Raw genomic sequence first — 23,893 nt, forward strand, 5'->3', positions numbered from 1 at the left:
AAAAAGTATTATAAACTCAAATGGTTTCCTTTCTACAGCTTAAGAACTGTCTAGCTAATTTGAAACAAAAATAGTGCAAACTCTAGGTATCTTTTAGTCCTTGTTTTTCTCTGTGCTTTGTGTTGAGTTTCCCCCCCATCCCAAATGAAAGAGATGTGTTAGTAGCTGCACTGGAGGCCCTCAGGTAGTTGAGCTATTAGTTGTAAAAATTTTTATACCAGCCAGGAAATCTGGCCAAATATTTACTTGGCAAAAATTCAACGTTAAAATGAGGCAAATTAGTTGTTACACTTGTTCAAAAACTCTAAGTGGCTTTCCTAGACGTCCTTCCAAAGTGAAAAAGATCTCATAAGCTTAAGTAGAAATATTTCACTTAAAAGGAGATATTATAATACAAGACCTTTGAGAAACAATAGCATAAATTTCTCTTCACATTTAAAATTGCAAAGAGATGATATTCTGGAAAAATGCAAAAACTATAGAGACAGAGTCATTAGGGAAATACAAATCAAAGCCACAGTAAGAGGTCACTTCACACCTATTAGCATGGCTGCTATTAAAAAACCAGAAAGGCTAGACAGATGCTGTGGCTCATGTATGTAATCTCAGCACTTTGGCAGGCCAAAGTGAGAGGATCATTTGAGTCCAAAAGTTCAAGACCGACCTAGGCAAAATAGCAACCCCTCAATCCACACACACACACTAGCTGGGCATGAGGGAGGGCACACACCTCTAGTCCCAACTACTCCGTAGGCTGAGGGAGGAGGATCCCTCGATCTCAGGAGTTCAGGACTGCAGTGAGCTATGATTGCACCACTGTCTTCCACCCTGGGTGACAGAAAAAGACCCTGCTTCTAGAAAAATAAATTTAAGTCCTCCCTGCCTCCAAAATATAAAATGTGTTGGTGAGGATGTGGAGAAACCAGAACTTTTACACACTATTGGTGAAAATGTAAAATGATATAGCGGCTGTGGAAAACACTATGGTGGTTCTTCAAAATATTACCATACGAACCAGAAATTCTATGTATATTCCTGAAAGAATTAGAAGCCGGACCTCAAGAAGGTATCTGTATACCCCTGTTCATAGCAGCAATATTCATAATAACTAAAAAGTAGCAGCAGTTCGACTGTCCATCAATGGATGAATGGATAAGTAAAATGTGATGTATATAGGCAATGAAATATTATTCAGCCTTAAAAAGGAAGGAAATTCTGCAATGTGCTACAACATGGATGACCCTTGAGCACACTATGCTAAGGGAATCAGCCAGTCCCAAGACACTTGCTTTCTGATTCCACTTAGATGAAGCATCTAGAGTGGTCAAGTTCACAAATACAAAAACTACAGCAGAATGGTGGTTGCCAGGTACTGCAGGGAAGAGGGAATGAGGATTTGTTTAATGGATAGTTTTACCGAATGAAAAGAGTTTATGGAGATAGATGGTGGTGATGGTTGCATAACATTATAAATGTATTTAATACAGCTGCATTGTAAAATTAAAAAATGATCACACTTTTTTCCAAACCCATTGATAGTACACTAGGAGTGACTGTAAACAATTAGGTGATAATGATGTAACAAATGTATCAGCTGGGGGTGGTGGAGAATGGAGGGGGATTTTGGAAATGTCTGTATTTTCTGCTCAATTTTGCTATGAATATAAAACTGCTCTAAAAAAATAAAATCTATGTAAAAAAAGACCCAAGTAAGGCAGACATGACACGTTCTGGCTTCCTTTAAGTTCATATCACAATCTAGACATTTTTCTGGCCTATAAATTTGCCCAATCAGAACTACATGAGCTGATTTGTGTAAATCCCATCAACTTTCCAATTTTGAAGTTGTACCTGAAGTCAAATAATGGAAGTGATTAAGTCCTTCAGGCAAAAATCAGCCAATAATTCACAAAGCTTCATACTATTTTTAGTCTTTTGCTTGAGAATAAATTCAAACTATCCTAATTCTATTAACATCAAAATAAAAGCCTTATTTTTAAAGAGGCTTATTTAAAATGAGAATCCAAATAAAAGCCTTAAAAGTTTTCTATTTTGACTTAGCAAAAGATATGGAATCTCTGTTCAAGCAGATAATTCTTTTTCTCTGCAAGCTTATACAAAGCTTACACAGAGAAAGAATTGTTTAATGCCAAATCTTCACTCAAGCAAGGCTGACTCTGCTGGGGTTAAAAACAAAAAAAGCACATCAAAATCTCAGTGGCTTACCATAATAAAAATTTACTCTTTGATCATATAAAGTCCACTGTGGATCCGGCTGACTTCTACGTGGTCACTCAGCAATCAAGGCCACTTTGATCTTGTGGCTCCACCATTTCCTCTGAGGCCTTCTCCACAATGCCATGGCAAAGCAAAGGGGTTTGTCACCTGGGAGTGTCAGTCTGGGAGTGACACCCACCACGTTCACTCGAGTTTTAACAGCTCCGAACTACCCTGTTTCCCTGAAAATAAGAGTTATTTTAAGGTGTGCTCCCAAAGATGCGCTACGTCTTATTTTCAGGGGATGTCTTATCTTTCCTGTAAGTAAGTCTTATTTTTGGAGGATGTCTTATTTTCGGGGAAACAGGGTAGCCACTGTTAACTACAAGAGGGCTAAGAAATGCAGTTTTCTTTATGCTAGGAAAGTAGCATTGATATTGGTAAACACCGACATCACCAAAATTCTTGCATCTGCATAATACTGAGGCTAAATGTAGAATGCTAACTTTTTTTAATTTCAAATTAGTATGAGGGTACCAAGTTTTAGGTTACAATGTTCTCTCTTCCAAAGTAAAGTTCAAGTTGTAGAAGAGCCCTTTGCCTAAGGGGTGTCCAGAATATCCTCCCATTGTGCACATGAGGTGAGAATGTGCCAAATGCCCTTCTTTCTCCTTCCCCCTCCACTCCCCCTCCTTCCTCACCCTTCTACACTATTGCATGTAATTATTTATATATTGGCTTCCTATTAGTATTGAGTACACTGGATTTTTTTTCCCAATCTTGAGATTCTTTATAAAAATGTGTTTCAACTCCATCCAGGTAAACATAAAAGATATAAAACTTCCATCATTTCTTATGGTTGACTAGTATTCCATGGTATACATATACCACAGTTAATCCATTCATGGGCTGATGGGCATCTGGGTTGCTTTCACGACTTGGCAATTATAAATTGAGCTGCAATAAACATTCTGGTGCAAATGTCCTTGTGGTAAAATGTTTTTTGTTCTTCTGGGTAAATACCTACTAATGGGACTGTGGGATCAAATGGAAGGTCAACTTTAACTTCTTTGAGAATAGAGTGTTAACTTTGAACTGAGTAAGAGCATTTCTGCTAAGAATTAAACTCTGTATCTGATGATCTAACAATTCTAGCATAGGTTCTGGAGAATCTAGCAAGAAAAAAAAAGCTAACATGGTAATTAAACTGGTTATTCCAAATATACCAGCTTCAGTGAAGCTGACAAGTGACAGATGAGCAATAAGGTAGACCTTTAATTCTGTAATTGCTATACTCAAGCCTTCTGAAGTATAGGTCAAAGGTGTACAAGGTCAGACAATTCAGATTGGGAACTCATCCTGGAAAAAATATATACTTCATTGTTGAATATCACTATGGTCACCTTCAAAGTACTCCTCTTGGGAAGCTATCCAGTGATGCCAACGCCTCCTTTTCTAGGATGAGTTTGTGAACCTAATTGGCAGACCTTGTATGATGATAGGTCTGATGGCAATTCCAGAAAAAGTGTTCTAAAATTGCCTTGAAGGATACACAAGGTGCTGGGATCAGCATAGCTTCCCAATGGGAGTACTTTGAAGGTGACCATAGTGATATTCAACAATGAGGTATGTAGCACTTTTTCTAGGATGAGTTCACAATCTTAATTGTTTGACCTATACTTCAGATAGCGTAAGCAAGCTCTCAGATATATTGTGTCAATAATTATTAACAAAATGCGTAGCTGACCTCTTTACCCACAAATAAAAGTAGTTAAGAAAAAAAAAAAAAGAAAGAACAACTATCTGTGGGTCAGAACTAAAAAAAATTATTTCCTTACCTCATTTTTCCCCTACCCCAAACCCCACCAGAGATGAATTAGTTGCTCTCCAATGAAAGACGTTGAAATTGTCCATTTAGGTAAGGAAAAATGCTTAACAAGTATGATTTTAATTTCAGTATCATTGATATTGAGCTTTACTGCTGATAACTAACCAGCTCAAATGGCAATTTCTAACTATATAACTCTTAAGATTATTTCTACCCCCAAACAGCAAAACCACATTTGCTACAAGAGCAATTAAAATGTGTCAGATGTGCATTCAATTGTAACGTGATTTTTATTTTTTTTTTTAAAAAAAAGCAAAATAAGAATATAGAGGATGAATAATTTAACAGTCTTAAGAACATTCACTACCTAAGGCTGGGCATGGTAGCTCACGCCTGAGCTCACAAGTTTGAGACCCGCCTGAGCCAGATTGAGTTCCTGCCTCTAAAAACAGCCCGGTGTTATGGTGGGCACCTGTAGCCCCAGCTACTCAGAAGGCTGAGGCAAGAGAATTGCCTGAGCCTAAGAGATTGAGGTTGATGTGAGCTATGACACCACAGCACTCTACCAACGGTGACAAAGTGAGACTCTGTCTCAAAAAAAACCAAAAAACCATTCACTACCTAAATAAAAGATCAGATGAGGCAAGATAATGTACAATACAACAAAATGTGCTAAATTTAGAGTTGATCTAGAAAATGAAAGAAAAGCAAACAAACATATAAAAAGATAGGACATTTCATTTTTAATTAGTCAAAAATGAAAAGGGTTTTGGACAATGTCAAATTCCACTCACCATAATGCTATTACATTATACTATACATTAAATATAATTACTATCTATACATATGCAAAAATATAAAGTTCTATTTCATACAATAAAACCCTTTATAGAAACCATTTTAAAATTAAGCAGACCTTCTCAGCATTAATATGTGAGGTATAAGTCCTCCTAAAAGGTTCCTTTAAAGGTTTTAAAACAAAATGCTAAACCTAGAAACACTGCCCTTTCTGTCAGTTCCCAAATTAAATCTACTTAGAACAAAACCAAAAATTGATAGCCTAGTCACATACTACTTAAATAATATTGTTCAGGCATCTCTAAAATTCTCCATTTTTTTCAAGTATGGAAATAGAACTCAAATATTCCACGATACAGTACTAAACGGATGGAGTACGCAGGAAAGATTCTGCTGTCATATGGCACAATATTACTGTTTTATTTCTTCAACACATTTTGAAATAAATATCAGGTTTTTGTTTTTCTTCTAAAAGGCCAAAATTATATTCTACGTTATGATAATTCTGACTGTGGTAAAACTTAAGAGTGTAAAATACAACATCAATATTTTATCACAAAAGTAAAGCTAGTAACAAATTATAAAAAGAATCCAGTACTCCCCTCAGACACTCAGGGATTAAAGCTCATCATGATAGAAATAGTCATCATGGAGCTGTCTGCCATAATCTGTGGCTTCACTGGTAAGAAACAAGTCCTGGTTTTCTAGAATTTCTTCTTCAGAGAGCTTTTTGTCACCATCCAAATCCATTTCATCAATTAGATGAAGAGCCTTTAAAACAAAATAAAAAGATGTCAAGTGTAATAAGTATTTTCAGCAAGACGTTCACAATTTAATGTGATTGACTTGTCAAAACCATCTAGGTGTGCACATACTATTATTGTCTAAGTATCTAAAAATATTACACACTGTAACTGGGTCTGTCTACTGTTTTTCTCATTATCTCCTTTCCTAATTTCTGCTGCCTCCTCTCTAATAAAATCCATTCCAAGATATATTAAGGTTAAGCAAAATTATTATAACCCACTTGGAGACCCTGTAGATAAATATAAATTATTATTCTATTCACTGTACTATCAAATTAATACATAACAGAATCTTAATTTCCTCATCTTCCTAAATAACTAAAATAGATCATGAATTCAAAACATAGCAATGCATCAATTCTAAATAACTCCATTACTTCTTTCTTTGGCTTAAGATTTTGAATTTCTTTTCCAATCAATAGCACCAAATTTAAGGGGACTGGGGTTAGGAGGAAATAGTCATTCCGTAAGGCTTACCTCCTCTTGTGCAATGCCCTGATTATTGGGTACTACCCAAGATAACAGCTCTTGGGGATTAAGCCTGCCATCATTATCTTTGTCATAATCATTCACGAATCTGTCTTTCTCAACCAGTATCCATTCTGGATCTTCACTTGCAGCTTAATATAAAAAAACACAAATATACATACACAAGAATATCATATGTAGCCAATAAGAAGTTCGGTATATCCCTAGAATGAAGGAAGTGAATTTAAAGTTTACTACCAAAAGGAAGCCCAATTAAACAGAACAACTAAACTGAAAAGTCCTGAAAATAAGTACAAATATATAGTTATTTTCAAAAGTGACACTTAAGTCTAAATAACTCATTGTTTAAAAACCATGGCATATTATTACAAACTAGTAATTTTGTTAACTGGTGCTACTTGTTCTGATAGCTAGTTTCCCCAAATATTAGCTGGGTAATGTTTTTATGTACATTATATGACTACAGAAAGTAAACTCATGTAATTTTTTTTTTTTTTTTTTTGAGACAGAGAGAGTCTTACTTTGTCACCCTTGGTAGAGTGCCGTGGCATCACAGCTTATAGCAACCTCAAACTCTTGGGCTTAAGCGATTTTCTTGTCTCAGCCTCCCAAGTAGTTGGGACTACAGGTGCTCGCCACAACACCTGGCTGTTTTTAGAGACAAGATCTCGCTCAGGCTGGTCTCAAACTCTTTTGAACGAAGGCAATCCGCCTGCCTCGGCCTCCCAGAGTGCTAGGATCACAGGCGTAAGCTACTGCACCCAGCCTAAACTCAATTAGTAAAACTGGTAACCAATTTTAAACTGGTAATGTCTTATGCAAAAATATTGGAAAAAAGCTGCTTATGGCAGTGGTTCTTAACCTTCCTAATGCCACGTGGCCCTTTAATACAGTTCCCGTGGGTCGTGACCCACAGGTTGAGAACCGCTGGCTTACAGAAAGGCAAATTCCTAATTTCAAATACTTCATCATCTTCTACAGATTACACCAGTATTTATGGTATTTCATGTTCCTTTCTCTATTAAATAGATCTATATGTAAAGATATAGGATTTTTTTTCTAAAAATATCAACCATTCCTTCCTTATTTATAATTACATTAATATGAAAAGGAAAAAAATGTTTGCATCTAGACATGGAAGTATAAATGAACAAGACAGTATTCTCAGATAAGCTATAAATCCATTTACGGATTGTACCGCAGTTAACTTAGCAGAACAAGAGATCAGGCACAGTTCCTCTTGCTACATTTTACTGTCAATGACAGCTCTCAACCAGCAAGGCTCTTTCAATTTTCCTTCTTTTTTAATTCCATTTTAGTCACATTCCCCCAGGTGACTTACTTGGATCCCGCCTGTAATCACCAAGAAATTCTTCCAAACTAACAAATCCATCACCATTTTTGTCATGTTCTTCTAAAGCCTCTTGAATGACAAATTCCTATGGTGTGTCCATTAAAAAAAAATTTTTAGTCACAAAATTTTGAATTGCATCACTATTGATTCAATCCTACTACAGAACTTCTTTAGGAATAATCCTTTCAGTCATCCATACTTGTAGGACAATCTTTCTAAACACTGGAATTCAGAAATAAGCATAAACCCCCAAGTTCTAAGTAGCTATAAATTCAACACCTGTAGGCTTCTGATATTGTGAAAGAACTCTACTTTCACTTCACTCTCCTAAATGTCTTCAGCATTAAACTCATGCTCCTTTTCAAGAATGGAATCTCTTACTACTCCTAACTTTATCTCCATGTGCCCTTCAATCCATTAACAACCCTAAAAGAACACTTACCTTAGCTTACTTTGCACAGAACTGTTGTCCTACCTGAAATGTGCCAGCCCCTGAAAAAATCTCAACCCCCTTGCTTCCCCTTCCACCAAACCTACCCCATCTATCCCAAACTGCCCTGATCTGTTCCCTCACTCTGCTCAAGGGTTCTTAGCAAGTCGCTCCTTCTCCCCGATCAGGAGAGCAGGCTCTTTCCAGCTCAAGCTGCTCCAGTGCTTCCCATTACCTTCCTATCTCCTCTTCTGCCTTTTTCTTATGCCAATCCCCATCCTGTATAGCAGACCCACATCACTTTCTCCTTCTTTCTTCCAGAACCATAAAGTCTAAAAAGGAAGATACAAAAACATAAGCCTCGTACTTAAAAATTTATTTTTGCCATTTCTGTGGGCCTTCACTGCAGCTTGGAAATCTGCCTTTGCCTCAGTTTCCTTAACATGATCTCTACAGCTGTTTTTTGAAATCTTCACTTCTACTTTCTTTGAACCTCACTGCAACCTTCCCCAGTGTCCTCCTGTTTTCCCAAACACAATACAAGTCTTGGAAATGCTTCCCGGTTTACCAGCATTGCATCCTCTTAACTGCCTCTATTTTTATGCCCATTCCTCTCATCCCTCTGGTCACTCTCGAGAGTTAAGACTCTTTCCTTGGGCGGCACCTGAGGCTCAAGGAGTAGGGCGCTGGTCCCATATGCCGGAGGCGGCGGGTTAAAAACCTAGCCCTGGCCAAAAACCACCAAAAAAAAAAAAAAAAAGACTCTTTCCTTGAGTGCAAAGCCTTCAGCTGTCTTCCTTCATCCCAACTTTACCACTTCCCAAGTGTTTTCTTTCACTCTTAGCTCCTGACTCTCCCAAGTCTTCAATCTCTTCTCCATCTGCTCCTTCTAATTCCTTTAAACACACCTAGGACTTCTGGACACTCTCTTTAACTACCATTCTGGGTTTTTTTTGCTTCCCTCGTCTCATACTGTTCTCATTTCCTCATTTGCCACTGTCTCCATCACAATACCTTTCGATCTATATTCTAACATCACAAATATAATGAAAATATATTCTGGAAAGTCTCCAATTCTAGTCTATATCTGTATGAAATAGCACTTAAATACAAGTTTTTTTTTTCTAACAGAACTAACATCTCTTCCAATATTTTTTCTACTTTTTTCCAAGTTGAGTTTTAAAATCAAATATTACAGATTTTATACAAAGAAATTGGGATCCTAACCTAGGGATCCAAAGATTAATTTTAAAGGAAATATCTGACAACCCTCTCAAATTATAATTCAAAATTTTGTTTGTAATATGTCTGGGAAAGAGTCCGTAGTTTCCATCATATTCTTAAGGGAGTCTGTAATCCAATAAAAGTTAAGAACCACTGATCAAAATGATTATTCCTCCATTCAAACAATCCTCTTGGGAAACAACAGACTTACTTCAATAATGCTGCCAGGATTAAATGAATTTTCAGAACTATATGAATGAAAATATCAAGTTAGATTCTGACTTTTAATTAATCACGTCTTGACTTTTCCTATTCCAAAAATACCTTTAAAGGGAAAAAGAGGTACACTAATACTTAAGGTAAACAGAGATTAAGGAAGCTGCTCTAAATGAGATCCCACCCTAAGCACAATCAAGTAGAGCCATCCTGACACACTTCATCTGTCAAAGGCGCCACCTTCATCACTGCTATACCAGTTCAAAACCTCAGGTCATCTGACCCTGCCTTCCCTTAATGCTTATTTAGTAAGTCAACATGTCTGTTTATGCTTTCTTTGAAATGTAGCTCAAATCTATTTTATTCTGCAGCCATTTTATACTCCAGGGCCATATTCACATGATACCTAAATTATTTCATTGCTTTTTCTGGTCATTCCCTTCTTTGGTCTGCAATTATCCCTTGCTATCCAGAGAATCTAGATCTAGCCTCCTTGGCCTGCCATTCTAGGGCTCACTTAGCCTCTCTCCACTTAATTTTGGCACTTAAATCATGCCCGGCACTTTTCTTAAACTAGGTCATGTATTTTGTGCTGAGTGAGAAATTAGAAGCTTCACAATGGCAGTGTCTTGCCACTGAGCTATGGAGAAAAATGTTTCTATAGCCTTGTTATTCAATGCAGGATATTCCAACCATGACCTATTACACGGAGTGCTACATCTTCCATTCCTAAAACATCCAGGGAACCAAGCCACACAGCTTGTGTCAAACAACAGACCTCCACATCAATGTTTCGTATCTTTTTGCTGTTACATTAACATTTACTCCCCAGTGTGATCATTTCTGCTCTGAAAAACTTGCCAACTCATGGTAAGGACTCAATCAATGTTGCCTTAGACTTAGATTCAACGTTTTGAAGAGTGGGTACTTCTAAGTGCTAAAGGGATAAGAGGCTTCTACTACGTCTAAACATGCAAAAACATTAGGAATTATTAGCAGCTGCATCATCCTATGACATGATCTAAACACGATCTGTTTTTCCAGATCAAAAGCTTTCATAAGCAATATTATAAATTAAACAGAAGTTATGGTGTTGCTAATATTAAAAAACCAGAGAAAAGCCTGAGTTATAAAAGAATAAGAAAATAGAGTAAATGTAATTATGAGAAAAAACAGCACAGGAGGTAGTTCACATATAGTATAGAAATTTAAAAACTCAGTCTTTTGCCCTTTCTCTATCAATAAGCAACCCTGACACCACCAGAAACTCTCCTTACCACTCCTAATCTTAAGTGAGGGTAATTCTGGATCATTTTTAATCTTCCTGTCTCTTAAAATTCTGGTTGTTATACAACTCATTTTAATGACTTAGTAAACAGATTTTGAAGGTTTGGTTACTTAATAATTCTCTTAAGATTTTCTTCCTTACCGTCATATAATGAACTTCTTCAGGATGCTCAAAAGCAATAAATTCTTCAAGACTTAAAGCAGGATCTGAATCTTGGTTAGCTTTTTCAAATCGCTTCTTGTCCTTTAAATGAAGCTTTCAAAATTAAAAAATTTTGAACATGTTTAAAGGTATCATTAGTACCATATCATTTAAAACACTCTGAGAATCACAAACTGTCAATCTTAACATACGTTCTCACACATGTTCTTATTTATCTTCACATCATCCCTTTGAAGGTAGGCTGAGTAAATAATAACAAACATTAGAGGCAGTACAGAGACACAAGTTCTCAAGTCATACAGACCCAGATTTGAATTCCACCAATGCCACTTAGTAGCTGTGGTACTCAGGGAAAATTGCTTCACCTGTTTTCCTCATCTATAAAACTGGCATTAAAAGAAACTTTATTACAGTGTAACCTGGCTTACTGTACCCTCAATGAATCCCCAACAATAATAAAAAAAAAAACTTTATTAAGCAATTGGAATAAGAATCCCTATCTTGCAATTAGCAAACCTTAAGTATTTAATAAGTGATATAAAGTACCTTTTTTTTTTGAGACAGAATCTCACTTTGTCACCCTCAGTAGAGTGCCATGCATCATAGCTCCCAGCAACCTCAGACTCTTAGACTCAAGCAATCCTCTTCCCTCAGCCTCCCAAATAGCTGGGATTACAGGTGGCCACCACAACACCCAGCTATGTGTAGACTTAAGAGTCTCACTCTTGCTCAGACTGGTCTGGAACTCCTGAGCTCAAGCAATCCACCTGCCTTGGCCTCCCAGAGTGCTAGGATTACAGGCATTGAACCACCGCGATGAGCCTATAAGTACCATTATTGATGGGAAAAACTGGGATTTAATGATTTGATGCAAAGTCAGAAATACAGCTGAAAAAACACTGAATTTGGATCCTCCCTGCTCTTTCTATACAGAAAGTACTATACAGTCTTTTTTTTTTTTTTTTTTTTTGTAGAGACAGAGTCTCACTGTACCACCCTCGGGTAGAGTGCCATGGCGTCACACGGCTCACAGCAACCTCCAACTCCTGGGCTTAAGCGATTCTCTTGCCTCAGCCCCTGGAGTAGCTGGGACTACAGGCGCCCGCCACAACGCCCGGCTATTTTTTGGTTGCAGTTTGGCCGGGGCTGGGTTTGAACCCGCCACCCTCAGCATATGGGGCCGGCGCCCTACTCACCGAGCCACAGGCGCCGCCCTATACAGTCTTTTTTAATAATTAATTTCAATGCTTTTTTTCAATGATCAAAAAGCAATAAATTCAAACCATGTGTTAAATCTTGACAGGGCTTTTAAAAATTATTTGTGAGTCCAGGCACAGAATCCAAGCACTTTGGGAGGCTGAAGCAGAAGGATTACTCAAGCCCAGGAGTTTAGGTTGCAGTGACTTTTGATGACACCACTGCACTGTGTCTCAAAAAAAAACGTTTCTGAAAAATAGTTCTCTTATTTGAGAATCTCACACTATTAGTATATGTACCTAGTATACTAATTCTGTATATTTATACATAAACACATCTAAAGTTTAAATGGATCCCATTATGAGGCTATTTAAACACACATCTTTTTCTATTTTCTTTCCCATCATCTTCACTTCTTTTCTTCTTTCTTTTTTAAAGTATGTTCAAGTAGTAAAATGGTTCATAAGCTATTAGGGACAAGTCTGCTTTTGATAAATTTTTCAAAGGTAATTCTGTAAACAAGAGCCTTGGAAATCAGTAGTGTTATATTGCTAATGCTGCATAATTTCTATTTTTGAAAATTTCTGGAAATAGCATTTCTTCATATAAACTGATAGGTATTACATTGCACTTCTTTTTAAGGAACCAATTTCAAATATTTTACAAGCTTATGTGTTTCAAAGTTGGAAAGAAATGTTCTTTACAGTTTCCTAGGATAGAAGTTAGGTAACAGTCACTTACTAACACTAGTTCTTTTTTTTTTTTTTTTTTGTTGCAGTTTGGCCGGGGCTGGGTTTGAACCAGCCACCCTCGGCATATGGGGCCGGTGCCCTACTCACTGGGCCACAGGCGCCGCACCACACTAGTTCTTTTACAATTACTGATTTACAGTGGAGAAGCTAATCTCTTCCCCTAAGGAATTTGTCTAATAAACATCCAGATTTCACAAGCCAGTTATACTCAATCATGACAGAAAAGAAAAAATAATAATTTATTTCCAAATAGCTGCTTTTAACTTAATGTTTCATAACTTTAAATAAATAGACCTTATAATTTGCATTTTATGTTCAGGTTTAACCTGAGAGGAAAGTAGACAAGAATTTGAGGTACTTTGCTGAGTCAATCAAGTTCTTTTTGAATGAACCACTATTCAAAGTACCAAGTGCTTAGATTTCCTTATGAAAGAACCCTTCAATTTGGAGCAAAAACCTCGTCTTGTTTCAGCAGAGGGAGCTAAATTTGGCCAAATTTGCCTATGGAAAGAAAGGATCTCTTTCAACAAACTGTGATTAAAAAAAAAAAGCTTTCTGGTTCACATTTCAGAGCTATTTGAAGAACACAATTTAATAGCAGCTCACATTAAATTTAAAAAGCTAAAAACAGACTGTTTTTTCAAAGTAGCAAATTCCTAAAAAATAACAAAAAGATGGTTAGTTTCATAAAGCCTCAACATTCTTTGTTTCCTTCTGTATGAAAAATCTTGTATGCTAGCACAGTAATAAAAAGAAAATACCATAATTGCCATTTTTATATTGTGACAGAAATATCTAAGGAGCAAAACTGCCATCTTTTGGTAGACTAATGACTTTACATGAGGAAAATACAAAATCTGTGACACCAGAGCAAAAGTCTAGGTCTCAAAAATTCTGCTGAGCCACATGCAAGGTTATTACCTTACATAAGTAAATACTGCTTATACATGCATATTCACAGCTGACTTTTAATGATCCTGCTTGAAAGTGCTGACTGTAATTGTTCATCATATTATAAAGAAATGCTTTTTTAGGCATTTCAAAGCTTGGAAGGGTCGGGTCTCTACATGGAAACTTAAAATGTAAGATAAAATTTATATATTGGGTTGACGTCTGTCTTTTAATAGACATCCATATTGAAAATTTATTCACATCCCACATGCCGGAGGTGGCGGGTTCAAACCCAGCCCTGGCCAAAAAAAAAAAAGAACAGGAAAGAAAATTTATTCACATATCTAATTACTTGTATGATTATTTTATTTATATTATACTGTTTGTTCTGTAACTTTTTTTTTTGAGACAGAGTTTCACTATGTCGACCTTGGTAGAGTGCCGTAGCATCACAGCTCACAGCAACCTCCAACTCTTGGGCTTAAGAGATTCTCCTGCCTCAACCTCCTAAGTAGCTGGGACTACAGGTGCCAGCCACAATGCCTGGCTATTTTTTTGTTGTTTGGCAGTCCCCGAGCCAGGTTTGAACCCGCCAGCCCCGGTGCATGTGGCTCATGCCCTAGCCACTGAGCTACAGGCACCAGCCATGTAACTTTTATGGTATATTGTTTGGCCTATAACTTTAACTGAGACAGACTCATTACTTACCCATTATTTTGTATTTAAAAAATTTTATTTTTAACTAATTTTAGATACATAATAGTTGTACATATTTTGGGGATACATGTGCTATTTTGATACAAGCATACAAAGTGTAATGGTTGAATCAGGGCAATTGCTCCATAACCCAAAGCATTGATCATTTCTTCGTGTTAGAACACTCCAATTACAATTATTTTTTTTCATTTTGAAGGATAACACATTGTTTCTGGTTTTATCTTTACATGCCAGATCCATTTTTAGAAGGTTATTTTATTTTATAAGTAAAGAAGGTCTCACTACGTTGCCCAAGCTGGCCTTGAACTCCAGATTTACAGGATCATCCCACTTCAGCCTCCTGAGTAGCTGGGACTACAGAAGGTTACTTTACTAAATTCTAAAAAAGTATGATTAGAACTTCATGAAGATAGACATATTTCAGACTGTCAAAGAATAACCAATAGGACTTCCACTGAAAATGTTCATGCTAGTGAACCATTAATTCCTTTAGGCTATTTAAGATTCACCTAACTCAGCACCCCCTGTGGCTCAGTGGGTAGGGTGCCGGCCCCATATACGGTGGATGGCGGGTTCGAACCCAGCCCTGGCCAAACTGCAACAACAACAAAAAAATGGCTGGGCCTAGTGGTGGGCACCTGTAGTCCAAGCTACTTGGGAGGCTGAGGCAAGAGAATCGCCTAAGCCCAGGAGTTTGAGGTTGCTGTGAGCTGTGACGCCACAGCAATTTACCGAGGGCAATAAAGTGAGACTCTGTCTCTAAAAAAAAAAAAAAGTTCACCTAACTCATTCTTTAAAAGTATTGTCTTAGAATAAACATGTACTAATTGGCTGAGAACACAGCATTAACACATTGACTGCCATATTAGAAGAAAAATGTTTTCCTTGGGGCCTGGGCATTTTGTTAGGTCAAGTACATTAACTACTATGTGAATTGTATTTAATGCTAGTTTTGAGCCCAAGGCCTTGTGAAACATGTATAATTGACCTAATAAAGCATTGTGGCCCCAAGAGGAAAAATTTTTTTTCCTAGTGTGGCTATCAATGTGCAAGAGACATATGAGTTATATATGCTTCATGAGGCTTGAAACTAGTGTAAGTTACATACAAGTCACGTGTCTTTTTTTTGCAGATTTTTTTTTTTTTGGCTGGGGCCGGGTTTGAACCCACCACTTCCAAATCATGGGGCCGGCGCTCTACTCCTTTGAGCCACAGGTGCTGCCCAGCAGTTAATGTCTTAAACCCAGACATCTCTGTTAAAAGAATTCCTCATAAATAGTTTATATTAATGATTCATGTATCTCTTCAAAGTGAAGATTTTCTTCTCAACACCATCATCTATTATATTACCCTCTCCCAATAATACAGACCTATTATTATTATTATTTTTTTTTAAGAGACAGAGCCTCAAGCTGTTGCCCTGGGTAGAGTACCATGGCATCACAGCTCACAGCAACCTTCAATTCCTGGGCTTAAGCAATTCTCCTGCCTCCGCCTCCCAAGTAGCTGGGACTACAGGCGCCCACCACAACACCTGGCTATTTTTTGGTTGTAGCCGTCCTTGTTGTTTGGTGGGCCTGGGCTGGATTCGAACCTGCCAGCTCAGGTGTATGTGGCTGGTGCCTTAGCCACTTGAGTCACAGCGCCACGCCAGACCTATTATTTTTTGATGAGATAGTAATTACATCTCTTAGGTGATGGGGAGAGAAAAGGTATCATTAGAATCTAATTCCAGTAAGAGTTTAAAATAGTCTTTCACTCCTCTATTGCTTCCTGGCAGGGAAGTTATCATACTATGATTTGGTTTTAGAGAAGTTCCAGAACACTAGTGATGCTTTTAATGTAAGTTAATTTCTACAGTAATTGTTTAAAATCATTTTGAAATATGAAAGTATTTGGAATAGCAACTTTTTAAGCTCATAGTCATTTGTATTGATAAACTTTTAAGTTTAACAAACTTCTTAGAGGTCTTAAAAAATTCCTATTAATTCCTAAATAAAAACTGTCTTCTTCAGCTCTGCTTAATTAAGCAGCATATATTTCAACAAATTAAACCATGAGATATAACTCACAGAGATAGTAAATCTTCAAAAATGAGTTATTTTAAATGAAGTGGCCACTATGGAAAAATAATACTGTGGTTTCCCCAAAAATTAAAAATAGATTCAGTAATCCCACTTCCAGAAGAATTGAAAGCAGGATCTCAAGGAAGTTTGCACACCATGTTCACGTTCACAATAGCGAAAAGGTTAAAGCCGTGATTTTCAGCCAGTGTGCTATGAAAATTTTTAAACATCACTAATTAAATTATTTTCAAAAGAAGTTCCAAGCACAGTAAGTATATTGTTTTTCTTTACTTTTTTTTTGAGACAGAGCCTCAAGCTGTCACCCTGGGTAGTACCATGGCATCACAGCTCACAGCAACCTCCAAATCCTGGGCTTAAGCAATTCTCCTGCCTCTGCCTCCCAAGTAGCTGGGACTACAGGCGCCCGCCACAACACCTGGCTATTTTTTGGTTGCGGCCGTCATTGTTGTTTGGCGGGCCCTGGCTGGATTCGAACCTGCTAGCTCAGGTGTATGTGGCTGACGCCTTAGCTGCTTGAGCCACAGACACCGAGCTTACTTTTTTTTTTAATCAACATAATTTAAGTGTGCCATGGAAGCTTAACTATAGGTTCAAGTGTGTCCTGAAATAAAAAAAGGTTGAAAAACACTGAGTTAAAGCAACCCAAGGGTCTATCAAAATAAGAATAGATGAACAAAATTTGATATATACAGGTTGGCTATACCTTATCCTAAATGCTTGGGACAAGAGTGTTTTGGAATGCAGATTTTTTATTGTATTTTGGAATACTTGCATTATACCCACCAGCTGAGTATCACTAATCCAAAAACCAAAATACTCCAATGAGTATTACGTCAGTGCTCAGAAAATTTTAGATTTCGGAGCATTTTAGATTTTGAGTTTTTAGATTAGGGATATTCAACCTGTACATACAACAGAATAGTATTTGTCTATAAAAAAGAAATTACAACACATGCTACAACATAAACATACCTGAGGACATTAAAACAGCCAGTCATGAAAAGACAAATACCGCACAATTCTACTTAGATGGAGTGCCTAGTAGTCACATTCCTACAGACAGAAGAAAAGGTAGTTGCCAGGGACTGGTGGGAGGAGGGACAGGGATTTATTGTTTAATGAGTATAGAGTTTCAGTTTTGCAAGATGAAAAAGAGGTTGGAAGATGGATTGCACAATAATGTGAATGTACGTAAAACTACTCTACTATGTATTTCAATATGGTTAAGATGGTAAATTTGTTATATAGTCCTCCCTCAGTACCCATGGGGACTGGTTCCAGGACCTTCCTTGGATATTAAGATATAAGAATGCTCAATCCCTAATATAAAATGGCACAGTAAACCTATGCACATCCTCCCGCATGCTTTAAATCATCTCTAGATTACTCGTAACATCAATTACATTTAAATCCTAAGTAACTAGTTATACTTTATTGCTTAAGGAATAATGAAAAGAATGTACATATTCAGTGCAGATGCAATTTTTTTCAAATATATTTGTTTTTATTACATCTGTGGCAGTAGCTTGAACTGCTAGATTAGGGCCACGGCCATCTTGGAGGTGGCCCCAGTGATGCCCCCAGCCAGCATCTTGGCAAAGGAGATGACCTTTTCCCTCATGGTGGCATAGAGCAGGTTTGGAGAACAGAGGGAGGGTATTGCTGGCTCAGCTCTGCTACTGTGGGGATGGAAAGGCTCAACATAAATTTTGGAGGGGACAAAAACATTCAAGCCATAGCAGGCAGATAGGCAAAAAAGGGATACAAAAGAAGCTACTACTAACAGTGAAAGAGCCAAGGGGGAAAAAGCAGAGAAACAGTCCAGAATGACTTACAGGACCTGGGAACCTCCTAAAAGTCTTCAGTAAATTTCACATTCCATCTGAGGAGTTTTTCCCATATCAGTTCACTTTTGCCTGACATGCTTTTCCTCATCTTTTATCTCCCTGGTGGCAAGTCTACTCTCCCCTGCCCCCATGCAGCTTCTTTTGGATTCATGTGACCTCTGGGGAAAATACAGTCTATTTTGGAATTGAGTGTAACAAGTTAGACCTTTGAGACCTCCTTTCTACCTGGTCTCTAAAATTCTACTCATTCCCAAAGCGAGAGGTATCCCAGATGATCTGGTTAAGTCAACTCCTACCTGGCCCTCACTTAATAGTGGAATTGAACAGTGTACGGTTGGCATGGCAACAGACATTATCTATCATCTGCTCTGCTAGAGAGGACACACCTCACACTCCTGCTGCAAATCGCCTTCTTTGAAAGAATTCCCACCCATGTGCAATGGGGAAAAGATATCTGTATTCTGAAGCTGTTTGCAATTTTCTCTAGAGTTAATAACATTTGTTAATTGTGTAGTACAGATCTTATGTATCTATGCAGATATTTTGGCTTCTGCTTATGATCAGTTACTGAAAGATGTTTCATAAATTCTAAACAAACATACCACTATGGCTATATATTTCTCTACGTTCTGTCGATTTTTGTCATGTTTTGAGACTATGAATTTATGATTGTTCTATCTTCCTAGCAGACAGATGTTTTATCATTACACAGTATTTTCTATATCTTTAATAGAGCTTTTGTCATAAACCCTATCTTGTCTGATGTTATTGTTGCCCTGAAGATATGATTTTCACAGAACCAATATTCATTTATCATTTCTCACATATTTACCCTTTTCATTGCTTTTTGTTTTTACCTGCATGTCTCTGCTTCCAGCTAGAATCTTTTTCTCTGCCTAAAGAACTACCTTTAGTATTTACTTTATTTTATTTATTTATTTATTTAGAGACAGAGTCTCATGGTTACCTTTGGTACGGTGCCATGGCCTCATAGCTCACCACAACCTCATACTCTTGGGCTCAAGTGACCCTCTTGCCTCAGCCCCCAGAGTAGCTAGGACTCCAGGTGGCCACCACAATGCCCTGTTATTTTTTTAGAGATGGGGTCTTGCTCTCACTCAGCCTGGTCTCAAACTCCTCAGCTCAAGTAACTCACTTGCCTTGGCCTCCCAGAGTGCTAGGATTACAGGCATGAGCCACAGTGCCTGGCTTTTTCAAATATTTTTGATCTAAGGTTGTTGAACACACAGATTTTGAACCCATAGATAGAGAGCTGACTGTATGTATTTTACCAGTTACCATTTTTTAACATGTGAGTTATATAAAAGTATAGCATTCTTAGCAAATATAAAACTGATGTTAAAAATAAATTATTGAAATACATATTCAAAATACAAAAAAAGCAAAGGACTATTAAATGATACAGCTGAGAAAAATAGAAAGTATAATTTAGGCAACCCAGAGTAAGAGTCCTAAATCTAGCTTTAGAAAGGAAACCATCAAAATGATTACTGAAGTGGAACAAACGATTGCCTAAAAAACAAAGGGATCCAGTCTATGACCTCAGGCCCTCTTGAACTCAGTCAAGCAGGAAATCCGATATGATCACAAGGAACAGCTTGTCCACCTGTACTCACCTGCCTAAATGACTCCTCTTCTGCATCATCCAGAGCTGTGTTCTCATCGAAGTCAATCACACGATCATACATCTGAATGTTGTATTCATCCCACGTCACACTACCGTCATTGTTCTTATCATATTCAACAAACTGTTGTTTTGCTTCTTGCATAGCATAATGCTTAAAAGACATCTGAATCCATGAACTGAGTTCACCTAAGAGAATTTCCCAGAACAAAATGAATGTGACAGTACATAAAGGAGGGAAGGTTTCTAAACTTTCTCTAAAAGAAGACAAAATCTTTCATATTTGCAAATACTGAGTGAAAATTGGCCTAGCAGTATTAGGGTATTAATAGAAATAGGGGTAGGCGGTGAGGGCACCTATTTGGAATCAAGAATATTATAAAATGTGATCTAAGTAGAATCTAAGTTCCATAAGTACAGAGAGTTTGGGTCTGTTTTATTTACACTCAATTCCTACAAAATGCCTGGCTCCCTAAGTATATGCTAAATTAATTACCAGCTGGCCAACATTTTATTTTTTAAATATTTTCTAAAACATTGTAGGTAATTCTGCCTAAATATTACATATCTCTCAGGACACACGAATATTTGAATAACCACCTATTTAATATATGAGAAAAAAGTGTTTTTCACTTATAAAGGTAATAAACTTTTCCTTTAAAATAAATTTTATGTGAGTTGAATCAAAACTATATTAAGGAAATAACAGATGGTAAATAGATATGATCTAAATTGTGGAAAGGTATTCAAGTACTGAAGTTTGAGACGCACTGTTACAGTATATTCCCTTTAAAGATGTCATAAAACATCTGGAGAAAATTTTAGCCAAGTTATAATAGCATATGCCCTTCTTACAATTGTTATCTTTCTTAACTTGATACCTCAAGACATGGGGGAAAAGTTTCTATATCTCCAATGTCCACTTCCAGATTGACTTTTAAAAAATCAATCCACAGAAATATTTACCATACGGCATTATAGGGAAAAATTCATGAGCTAAGAACATGAATATTTCTGAGGACAGCATGAGTATGCCACCTGGTTTAAAGGTAATGTACCATTTGGTTTAAAGAGTGGTACTCCTCTATTGGTTTGGGAGCAGTCAGGTGAATAGAGAAGCAAAGACAGGACAGAATAATAACTATTATTACTGATCAATTACTACATTATCAGGTCCTCCATATATACTGTCTGATTTTCAACAAGATAATTATAATCATCACTATTTTAAACTTCAGCAATCTGAAGTTCAGAAAAGTCCAAGGCTTCACAGCTAATAGGCAAGAGTCCAGATTCAAATATGTTAGGGCTCAAAGCCTAAACTCCTACTGAATTTTTCTATCTCTTAAACTCTCATGTAAACTCACTTTACATGTAAACTCTCAGTCTAGTTCTGTCCTTCAAACTATAAATTACCAAAACTCTCTTAAAGGTCCACAAGTAGAATGAGAGGATCCTTAAGAACCATGTCTTTCTTGTCCTTGCTGCCCACGGGCCACATACGGATTATGGGAGGGTCGTTTTGCTTATCTGTGGTGTTAGATATTATAAAAATTATGCATGGACCTTTTTTTGCTCATTGGTGTTTGTGTATTTAACGTATGGCCCAAGACAACTCCTCTTCTTCCAGTGCGGAAAAAGAAGAAAAAAGATTTGACCCCTGTATCCAGTTAATTTAAGAGATCATTGTGCCATAGTAGAAAACAAAATGAAACAGGAATCAGAAATGCGGGTTCTCACTTCAGCTGTACCATCAGAGAACACTTCACCATCTCAAGTTTTTTTCTTTTGTTTGTTTGTTTTTTTAGACAGCCTCAAGCTGTCACCCTGGGTAGAGTGCAGTGACATCACAGCTCACAGCAACCTCCAACCCCTGGGCTTAAATGATTCTCTTGCCTCAGCCTCCAGAGTAGCTGGGACTACAGGCGCCCACCACAACACCTGGCTATTTTTTGGTTGTAGTTGTCATTGTTGTTTGGCAGGCCCAGGCTGGATTCAAACCTGCCAGCTCTGGTGCATGTGGCTGGTGCCTTAGCCGCTTGAGCTACAGGTGCCGAGCCTCAAGCTTTTTTCTGATCTGTAAAATAAAAATTTGGACTAATACCTTTCTAACTTTAAATTAAAAAAAAAAAAAGCTTACTGTTAACTTTTTTTAACCTATCTAGGCCCTGACAGACAGGTACCAGTCAGTCTTCGATATCAACTTGTTCCCTGTGCATTCTACTATAAAAATAGATGTATCTATTCTCATATAGGACAACTTGTTCCCTGTGCATTCTACTATAACCAAAGATGTACCTATTCTCATATAGGACAACTGGAGTACAAAGGTTTTGTTGTCATTACTGTTCAAGTAGAAGAAAAAAAACTTCAATATTCCTGAGGGTACCAATGTGAATACTTCACTGACAGCACATCTCAAACTTACCATTCTGCAATTTTCTCTAGCAACTTCATTCCTTGGATGCTGAGAAGCATTTAAATGAGAGTTATAGCAAAATAGCTAACTTCTAGTCACAGTAATAACCTTTGGAATTTTTTTGAAGATCAGTTTGGGATGTTGACTGGGTTCATCACTTGAATTAAACAGTGGGGCAAAGACAATTGCACAGCAATTTATTTAAAATGTTCTTTTAATAGTCTGTGCATTTCATTCCTGACTGGAGAAACTACCTAAAACCACTGAGATTGATTCTAAAGCCCCAACCAGCTCTAACATTTTGTTATAATGTTAAAATAACAACACATTTCACAAGCAACAGGTCTTTTTCTACTAGCTTATAAAAGGAAGCAAATTCTTGAAATTCTAATGAAGTAGAGACCAAAGGAGCAACAAATTATTTAAGGTCTTAAGAAGGTTTGAGGGCCTATTTTTCTAAAATGAATCCTAATGACACTGACAAAAGTCATGTGAGGAAGGTGTCTCAAGGTATGACCTAAACGTAGCCAGGGTCAATGCTGCTGGAAAAAGCACTGAGTTTTACTTGGTATTCCCCGAGATCTCCCGGGATAAAATGTCCTTCTTCCTTCTCACAGTACTTCTAACTTGTTGGAACACTAGCAATCTACATTCAACAGAAACTCCTACTTAAAATGTTTGTTTCCTATGGAAGGATTTCTCCATTGTTAGTTGTGTAGGACAGGCCTTACTTTCAGTGAGAAAGCCATCTGAGTCCAAGTCAATTTTCTTTATGATCGACCGCAGTCTTTTTTGCTGTTCTTCGTGGCCGAGTTTAACATATTCATCGACTTCTTCCTTTGGGGGAAGCGATGCACAGGAGAGTCAAGCATTACTATCAGTGGGGCAAAATGGTGGAGATAAACAGGGCTGCCAGAAGCCTCTTTTGCCGAGGGATTTTGGGGTGACCCACACCTGCTCTCCAAGCCCTACGCATCCTCAGAGATCCCGCCCAGGATACGGACAGTAGAAAGGATCCAGCCCTTTGGCCGCGCCATATCCTCAGGCTTTACAGGCCCCGGGGTCCCCCAGACCCAGAGAGCGAGCGATGCCCCGCCCGGCCCCCATTGTCAGGCTGCCCCGGCCAGGCCTAGTCCGGCCGCCCCGCTTTGTCCCGGGACAAAGCCCGCGGCGGCGGCGGTGCGAAGCCAGGCCCTCCCAGCCCCCGGCCTGGGCGCCTCACCTGGACGCCCAGCAGAGTCTCGCGGTCGTAGTCGCTGCGGTGCTCGCCCTGCGGATAGTGGAGCTCCTCGGCCTTGCCGGCGCCCGCCGCCGCGGCGCACAGCAGTAGCAGCCCCAGTGCCGCGGGCCCCGGGCCCAGCCGCATCGCTCCTGCCAGCCGAGGACACCGAGAGACCGGACGAGGCAGGGACCAGGGGCCCAGGTCTGCTGTGGCGCTCCGCGGGCGACTACAGAGGAGAGGCTCGGCGTACGTGGGGTGGGGGAGGCGAAACCCGGAGTGGGGCGGGGGAGACGAAACCCGGAGT

General features: G+C 38.2%; 1 protein-coding gene across 2 annotated transcripts; it reads right to left on the reverse strand.

The window, feature by feature from the left end:
• Positions 1 to 4,774: 4,774 nt before the first annotated feature.
• Positions 4,775 to 23,893, reverse strand: RCN2 (reticulocalbin 2). 2 transcript variants are annotated; one of them, XM_053594227.1, is made up of 7 exons: positions 23,590 to 23,893; positions 23,099 to 23,204; positions 19,941 to 20,137; positions 10,792 to 10,893; positions 7,481 to 7,577; positions 6,127 to 6,269; positions 4,775 to 5,614 (listed from the first exon to the last, which is right to left on the reverse strand). In XM_053594227.1, exons 1-7 carry the CDS (start codon positions 23,731 to 23,733, stop codon positions 5,462 to 5,464), a joined length of 942 nt encoding a protein of 313 aa, XP_053450202.1. In that variant the 5' UTR covers positions 23,734 to 23,893; the 3' UTR covers positions 4,775 to 5,461. The 2 variants fall into 2 exon arrangements, with proteins under 2 accessions (XP_053450202.1, XP_053450201.1); XM_053594226.1 differs by having other exon boundaries at positions 10,792 to 10,905; positions 23,590 to 23,892.

This window comes from Nycticebus coucang, chromosome 6 (assembly GCF_027406575.1).
Source record: "Nycticebus coucang isolate mNycCou1 chromosome 6, mNycCou1.pri, whole genome shotgun sequence".
Taxonomy (NCBI): Eukaryota; Metazoa; Chordata; class Mammalia; order Primates; family Lorisidae; genus Nycticebus; species Nycticebus coucang.

Bases quoted from the DNA above. Each gene is read 5' to 3' on its own strand.
- RCN2 (XM_053594226.1), bottom strand. From the start codon at position 23,733: ATGCGGCTGGGCCCGGGGCCCGCGGCACTGGGGCTGCTACTGCTGTGC. The intron at 20,138-23,098 runs GTAAGGCCTGTC...AAATTCTCTTAG, and splicing joins AGATGGCTTTCTCACTGAAA to GTGAACTCAGTTCATGGATT. The intron at 7,578-10,791 runs GTAAGGAAGAAA...GACACACCATAG, and splicing joins AAGAAGTTCATTATATGACG to GAATTTGTCATTCAAGAGGC.